The sequence below is a fragment of the Ictalurus furcatus genome, chromosome 27 (genome assembly GCF_023375685.1).
Source record: "Ictalurus furcatus strain D&B chromosome 27, Billie_1.0, whole genome shotgun sequence".
Taxonomy (NCBI): domain Eukaryota; kingdom Metazoa; phylum Chordata; class Actinopteri; order Siluriformes; family Ictaluridae; genus Ictalurus; species Ictalurus furcatus.
The window spans coordinates 8,464,647-8,473,287 of NC_071281.1; the positions used below are offsets into that span (position 1 = coordinate 8,464,647).

Below are 8,641 nucleotides of genomic sequence, written 5' to 3' on the forward strand. Positions count from 1 at the left end.
AGAGGTTTTTCACAATCCCTAAGGACGTGATTTCGGACGTGCTGCTGGAGAAAATCACTAGCAGACCCCATGAGGGGTTCATTAATCTGAATGGGTGTGTAATTCCCTGCATGCACAAACAAGTGCCAAAACGTACAGCTTAAAGGTTCTGGCTTTAGATCCAATGCTCGGTTCAATTGACATACGTGAGTGACCGTGGACAATGCTGATGTCAAACAACCTTTAATTGGTAATTGGTAACAGCCTCCAAGCAAGGTGGGCTTTAATTAACACCAGCAGTGAGAAGATCCTTCCTAGACATGTATGGCATATTTATTATCAGATGTCTGCACTCTGGAGCTCGTCATACTCAGAGTTATGAACACAAATGTTCTAGATGTGCCAGGTTCCCACCATCACATGGGGCAGCAATCAGCAAAGGTTATCACAAAGCATCTCACCAGACTGAATCCTATTTAAAGGAACGTACCTCTGACATTTAGAGAGTTGGAGAGATTTACTGTGAATGAAAGCTGGAGGGCTTTGAGGTTATTGGCGTTTCTTATCTGCACATTAAGCGAGGGGATTGAATTTGCCATATGTCATGTCTGTCTGCTGCCATCCCATCATGCACTGCCATTCTCTGCTGTAACATGAGCTAAATGCGCTCCAGATGTACTCCAGTAATTGGGCCAAATTTTTCAAGCTTCAGTATTTCACACTGCATATATTAATCATGGGAGGCATGGCACAGATTTCTGCATTGATAAAATCACACACTTTAAAGATGGCTGACTCGCCATTCTAATCAAACCAAAGTGGGGTCAAGGTTAACAAAACAATTCCACAGAAAGAGAAATTTCTTTCAAGTAGTTGTTGTGCTCATGTGTCATAACAATAAGTGCTTCCACATTTAAGGTTTCAAGTTAAAAAAAAAAAAAAAAAAAAAAAAACAACTGTAAAAACTGACATTAGATCACAGACTTAAGCTGTCAACATTATTTATTTTTTACTTCACGCTGCAAAACAGGTCTTGCAAAAAAATATGAATAAACTGGTGTATAACGTGTTTTCATATTTCTGAAACCAATTCATAGTTGTGAAGTGCTTCTCATTCCCAATGTTGTCATTTCTGGATGGTCCCTTCTGTAGAACACCCGGCTCGGCTCACGTAGGTTTTAATAAAGTCCTGTTGAGCTAAATTAGGTGTTAAAGCAGGGAACACACAAAGGTTTAGAGCTCATAGTCCCAGAGTTGGATTTGAGAACGACTGGACTAGTGCTTTATTCAAAGCGCATTCCTGTAGCAGCTATTCGGTTTTCGGAATTGGGTTCCTTGCAGTATGATCTGCAGAACAGCATGGTTAAGAGTCTCAGAGTAATTCAACTCAAGGAAGTACCTGAGACAAGGCCATTAAAAAAGCTGATCATATAGCTCCAGATGTCTCTATCCATAGGCTAAGACAAGATCAGTCTCCTGGGTCAGTCTTCCTCTGAGAAGGCCCCATCATCATGTACCTCTCTGCATGCAGCCAGAGCACCCCCCTCAGGATTATAGCTGTTCATACTGACAGTCAGACTCTCTGTCAGCTTCTGGGCAGCCAGTTTGGCTTGCAGCTCCTGAAAGATGTTGGGAAACATATAAATACAGATGTGCATTCAGTAATTTGGCAGACACTTGAGCCAAAGTGATGTGGAGGTAAAACAGAAAAAAAATGCCTACGAGAGTAAAAGTGTACAGCTATTAACGGGCCCAACAGTACATACTGTACATAACATACTAATAGCATATCTTTGCAAACAGACTATCAAGTATTGCAAAGATAATAAGGCTTCTGTGATTGGTTTTAGTCAAGAATTTTCATTTTGATGCTTCACCACTAGATAAACAGTTTACAACCCCAGACCTTAAATGTTAGCAGGGCCGTAACCACCATAGACACTGAGGGGGACACGTTCCCCCCAATAATCAGATATGGCCAAATCGATATTTTTGATGCTGCTCTGCTGCACTCAATTATGCACCGCTACGTATTTTGTTAGGATGACAATAAGTAACAAAAAAAGAGAAAAAAAAAATGTAGGCTGGTCTGCCTCGGCGGTCAAGCAACGGTCATCAATGTCAAAATGTTTGAAATGGCCAATCAAATCAAAGAGGGCGGAGCTTTACTGTTTACGCTTCAGTTTTAACGGTGAAAGAGTGCAAACGTTAAAACGACCAACAGTAATATCCAGGGATGCAAACAATTACGTGATTCATGTAATGTAATGTGTTATTGTCAATGTGATGAGACAAGAAACATTAATGAAACCGTTTTCAGTATATTAGGCAGGAGATGGACAATGAATGCGTGCATGTTATGAATGAATATAATTAATGTGGTTACCTGGCTTTCCTGCTAGCCTTTCAGTAAATTCACTTATCTAAGAAAATGATTCAGAAAACTAAAAGTGGGAGAGTTATCCTCAGACTTATCATCCTCAAACTAGAGCATGGTAAAATGGGTGGATTTGAGTCAAGTGTGTTTTTAGATTGTGGTTAGGACAAAGTCATTTATTAAAATAAAAATATATTATTTGCAAATCTAGTTCATTAACTATTTTTTGTATTTATTTAATTCTCTTTTCTGGGCAATAAGCACCCCCGCCCCAAAGTGTGTGCAACCATTGTATTTTGATGCTAGTCTGTATGTCCCTGTCAGGTCTGTGCTCAAAAAGTTAAAGGGATAGTTCACTTAAAAATGAAAATGCTGTTATCATTTACTTCCCCTTATGTCATTCCAAACCCAAATACTGTTAATTTTCAAAGCATAAAAGAAGACCCCCCCCATCCCCCCCACCCCACACTCTTTTCCACTCTAATTCTACATTACTCTAAGAAGTAGATGTTGTAAATAAACTTTCCAAAAGGATAAATGTCAGATGAAAACTTCAGATTTCACAGTATTTATATGTGTATAGTAAAGTTGAGATGATAACTTTAAGATAAGGATAAAAATGTAACTTTCAGTTGACCCCAACGCCAGTTCTGTCTTTTATGTAATGACAAAAATAAAATAAAAAAAATTCACCAAAATAAACCTTTAATATCATCTCCTGGATATAACCTAAGCTTTAAATAAATCTAAAGTACGAGCTAAGCAATGCTTATGAATGTATTGCACTGTATAAAATTTATGAATGTAATGTATGAAAGTGTATGTATACTTCAAATAAATGTTAGCTTTTAAAAAAAAAAAAAAAATTCATAATGATCCTATTAAGAAGCAGTCGTATGCCAAAGCAAATAAACATTATAATCAGTCCCTCAAGGATTTCGCAATCACAGAAACGAACACAAAATCAGGCAAACTATGCAACATTCGGAGGCGCTTGTAATTTTTCAAAATTACAGCAGATTTGGGCCAAGACGCATCACGTGATGTCATCACAACACGCATTTGGTCAAAGCCCTCATCGATTCACGTGCATCGAACACGAGTACAGCTAAAAGATCTTATTTACCAATAAAGGTCACTGGGAAAGACCATGCAAAACTAGTTCATGCAGTTGCAATTTTTCCCAATTCAAGTACTTTTCTGAAAAGAAGAAGAAAAAAAAAAAACAAAAAAACAAAAAAACCTCTGCAAGTTGCATTGCAAATTTTGAAAAAAGGTGCAACAAAACCACCAAAAATCTCTGCAAAATCCTGTATGGACAGTATAATCCCAAAGCTGTGCCACAGAGTTAACCTTTACAGACATGATCCTATATACAGTTAAAAAGCACTGCTTTATTCAGCTTTATATAGAAGTAGGTAATAGCACTTTGCATTGTATAATTGTATGAGTAGCTTAGGAGCCATACCTGATACTTCTTTGTCTGCTCCTTTGCAAGGGTGACGGACTCCTCCAGTGACAGTAACTGTGCAGGGCTGTAGTGCAGCGGAGGAAGCTTGGCAGCTGTGATGTCATCAAGGTGCTTCCTGTCCCTCTGTCTCCGGGCCTCAGCACTGAGAGGGGTAACACGGCCAGGGGACTCACCAGGAGATGGAGAGGCTGACTTCACTGGGATTCTGAGACACATAAGACACGATGTGAGTAGTGAAAAGAAATATAATTAATCCTGTATTTGTAAGTTGCTTCGGATAAAAGCGTCTGCTAAATGAATAAATGTAAATTATGTTACATTACAGTAAAACAATATAATATAATAAAAATTGGCAAAACTAAGTCTAGTCCTTGTTGCTGAAATATGCCTGAAATTCCCTTAAAATATGCACTATATTTCCAAAAGTATGTGGACACCTGACCACTCACACCCATATGCTCTAGATGAACATCCCATTATAGATTTAGTCCCCCTTTGCTGTTATAATAACCTCCAATCTTCTAAGTCTTTCCACTAGATTCTGGAGCGTGGCTTTGGGGATGTGTGTTCATTCAGCCACAAGAGCATTAGCAAGGTCAGGTGCTGATGTCGGGTGAGGAGGCCTGGCATGTAGTCTGCATTCCAATTCATCCCAAAAGTGCTAGGTGGGGTTGAGGTCACGGCTCTGTGCAGGTCATTCAAGTTCTTCCACTCCAAGCTTAGCAAATCATGTCTTCATGGAGCTTGTTTTGCACACAGGGGCATCGTCATGCTGGAACAGGTTTAGGCCTCTTAGTTCCATTGGAGGATAATCTTAATGCTACAGCATACGAAGACATTAAACGTTGTGGCAACAGTCTGACTTTGAAGAACCACATATGGGTGTGATGGTCAGGTGTCCACAAACCTTGACCATATTGTGTTCTTCAAGAAGGAAGGAAGGTATTGAAGAAAGACCAGTGACCGTCACCATGGATCAATTTCAAAATCTAGTCAGTTCATCTGGTGGTTACAATGATAATTCCATATAAATCCTACAAAATCTCAGATGGGTGCATGGACAGAATGAAAACATGATGCCTCCACCACCTAGTAACCAAGATATGAAAAAGGATCCTATTTATGCCGTTCGGCTAGCAACCTAACTTACGTGGATACTGAAAGCACTTCTAACCAGTTACTTTTATTTCATACTGTATATGATTGCATGATTAGCTAGCAAACTTTGTAGGTTTATCTAAAGAACTCCAGCCTAGCTATAATAATGTATTCCAAACTGAGCTAGTTAACAAATGGTTTCCCAAATTGTTAAAGACTTTAAAAATATTTGACAATTTATATGACATGTAAGATAGCCACAAGATATCACATGATCTTTGTGTAAGCAACATGGGTAATTACAAAGTGCATCAGCTGATCAAAGAGACCAAAAGTATGCATCATAAATCTTTACTCACTGATTGGGCCTGAATCGAGGTTTTGTCACATATACGTCTGATCTCTCCAACACTTCTATGTAATGTGGCTTCTTCTGCTGCTGTGAGCCCAAGAAAGGATTTCTAGTGGAGTCTCTGGGAGGAACACTGCTCTCCTCGGATAAAGTGACCCGTTCAAATGCCACCGTGAGATCCATGTCTGTAGCTCTATCTGCATTCCCGGATGCTGCTGTGTCTCCAGATGTACTCTGTCTCACATAGGGACTGTCTATACAGAGGGACTTGGAGCTGTTTTCACCATCCACTCTGCCCACAGCTTCCCCCAGGTGGGATGGCTCTGTATTCATCGAGTCCTCATTCTCTTCAAGCCTTGTTCTAGCAGTACGTACATCAGTGGAGACAACATGCTGGCGCAGAGACAAAGCCTGCTGGTATCTGGCCTGAAATTCTGTTCGCACAGAGGCCAAGCTGGCCTGCTTCTTCTCTTCTTCTTCCTTATTTGCTAGAGCATGGCGGACTCTCCCCACAAACTCAGAAATCTTCTTTCCTTTGTCAGGAAGCGTTTGAACGAACCGCCTGCAGAGACAATATTAATTATTTCATGCACAACTTTTCGTACAACAGTTTATACTATTTACATTACTACTGTACACTAGGCATGTGCCAGTATTCAGTTAGATTTATATTCAACACCTGGAATATTATTACCATGGACGCCTCAAACTGCTATGCTCCATCTTCCTTAGCAATTAAGAGAGTAAAAATAATGCACAGTACGCTAAAAAGTGATGAAGCCATATCCAGAATGACATGCTATCGATCAATGTCAATACCCAACTACACCAGATAAGGTTAAATGTGTAATCATTCATTTTAATAAAAATCTTGTGAAGCTATTGTAAACCATGATACAAAAAATAGGCAGTTATATTGAAAGGAAATTGTCTCACAACAGCTATAATAAACATTTTCCAGACACAGAACTGTATGCTACTTGATCCCATTTGAACCAGATGAATCATTTGAGTGAAAAAAGTATACTTTGTAAGTGATTCATATTACACAGTACAGTTTAAGGTTGCACACACAGACAACACAATACTGTTTAAATAATTTAAAAACTGGATAATACAGTGCACCAGTCAGTACAAATCTTTATCGCTTTAACACCAATGTCATATATTAAATAGTTTATGGTGTAAACATAAATTACGATTTTCCGGTGATGCAGTTATAATAGAAATCCTGCACAAATACAAGTGTGTGATTTACAACGTGTGACGTAGACTGCAGTACTAGTTATTCAGACCAATACTGGCATTACTGGAGATCCAGACAGACTGTTAACCTGAAACATCCTCAAACTTCTGGCCAACTGGGGGTACAAAAGACACGAGGTACCTTTCTTACAGGATGATGCGGTCGGACTGAGTTTCTCATCAGCTGAGCTCACAAACACATGAGACGTGGAATTTTTTAGACGTTGTGTAATATATCTGTGAGGCCATGATAATGAATACTGGCTTTCATGGAGGCTGAGCTCCAGCGCGTGCTACTCTTCTTTAACAAAACAGTTTGGCTAAAAAAAAAATAAAATAAATAAATTTATATACACATACACAGTCATGTAAAATAAATAACTACACCCCATGGAAATTGTTTTTTGTTTTTTAAAATATATGGACAAGCAGACATTTAATCATCTTTGAAACAGTGCCTATTAAAAAGTTGATATACTTGAACAAAACCACAAGGAAAAATATCTTTCAATCATTTACTCGACAGAAATAGCAACAGATGTGAGACTCTTCTGTGCGTAAAAGTAAGTACACCCTTGGCCTCAGAAGCTAGTATTGCCCCCTTTAGCAGTAATAACTTCTTGTAAGACGTTTTGCATGATTATCCACCAGTCTCTGACATCGGTTTGTCTTCAGCTGAGTTCACCTTCATGGTTATATTGAGGACCGTCACTTAAAGCGGTAATGTGGAACTCAGCAGGAGAGACAAACCGGAAGTAATGTTAGCTACACAAAACACCGGCGCGGGAAACAGCACCAACACAGCCTGCTCTCAAACTGAAGCAAGTTAACACTAAAAATCACACACTTATTTGTTTATAAAGTTTATAAAGACTGAAACCATGGAAGGTAGACTGAAAACACTGTCCAGTGACTTACTTATTGTTTAGTAACTTTTCTTGCCGTGACAGTAGTTCACACAGCTGCTCTTTACTCTTGCTCTCCAGGTCACCGATTAAACCCTGGCGCTCCATTGTAACTAACTAAACTAAACCAAGCCCAAACTTTAAAAACAGACTATAAATTAAAACTTCAACAGCGATTTCATTCATGTCTTGAATCTTACTAAAATCCCTATCTCGACCAGGTAAACACATGGCTAACAAGCTAAACGCTACTGTCAAACTGAGCAACAGAGCAGTTAATCAGGCCGAATCCTAAATCACTAACTGAGGAGAGAATACTGCACTAGGTAGGGTGTATAGGCTGTTATATCGTAAGCTAGAAAGTGCACGTATATAGGGATGAAAACGCTGTTTGGTATTCAAGCAGCCACTCGAAACTGTTTAGGTGAAGGTTGCGATTAGAACCCTAACAAATCTATTTCAAAATAAAAGACACACAATAACCACAGCATAATGGACAACCCCTGTCTATTTGTATATCTCCTACATCACACCCTTAAACATTTTATGCTGGGATTTTTACGCGTTTTAGTGTTTCTTTAGGAAACCAACAAAAAGTATTATGAAAGCTGGTTGTTATTATTGTATCGTGTTGCTAGTTTTTATGAGCTCTGTTATGAGGTTGTTTTCCCTCCAGGTGGCGCTGTGGTTTCATCTCGGCGTTCCTGAAGTTTCTGGAAGGCATGAAACAACATACAGTAAACTTCTTGATCATTCTATTGAAACTTTAGCTTTGTTTCCGTCTGTTTTTGTTACAGTGATACCTATGATACTGCCAAGAACATTCTAGAACATCATCTGTGTGTGAAATTATGTCTTGAAAAACTGCACCAGAATATATTTTCTATTGCAAGCTATTTCTAATAGTATGCAATTATAGTATGTATGTGAGAATTTATTTGGTATATTACACATATTACATGTATATTATGAAAATTGTTAGCACCCTTCATGAAAATGACCAAAGATTAATATATTAACAGAATTACACATGCATTAAGTGAGCTCAAACATACAAATCAAAATATCTTTACACATGCTTTTTCTTCAAACAAAGAAATTTCCCAGCACCCTTACCACTGATATTTTGTGACACGTGCCCTGACGTCACTGACTCTCTTCCTGTGATGTTTAACAAGGTTTGAGATCTTTGCGTTATATTCTTGTGTTTGTGA

The 8,641-nt window shown here is 38.7% G+C and overlaps 1 protein-coding gene across 1 annotated transcript; it reads right to left on the reverse strand.

The window, feature by feature from the left end:
- Positions 1 to 206: 206 nt before the first annotated feature.
- polr2m (RNA polymerase II subunit M) lies at positions 207 to 8,215 on the reverse strand. The gene is made up of 4 exons (XM_053616983.1): positions 7,441 to 8,215; positions 5,285 to 5,839; positions 3,825 to 4,032; positions 207 to 1,598 (listed from the first exon to the last, which is right to left on the reverse strand). The coding sequence occupies exons 1-4, from the start codon at positions 7,533 to 7,535 to the stop codon at positions 1,461 to 1,463; spliced, it is 996 nt and encodes a 331-aa protein (XP_053472958.1). The 5' UTR covers positions 7,536 to 8,215; the 3' UTR covers positions 207 to 1,460.
- Positions 8,216 to 8,641: the final 426 nt, after the last annotated feature.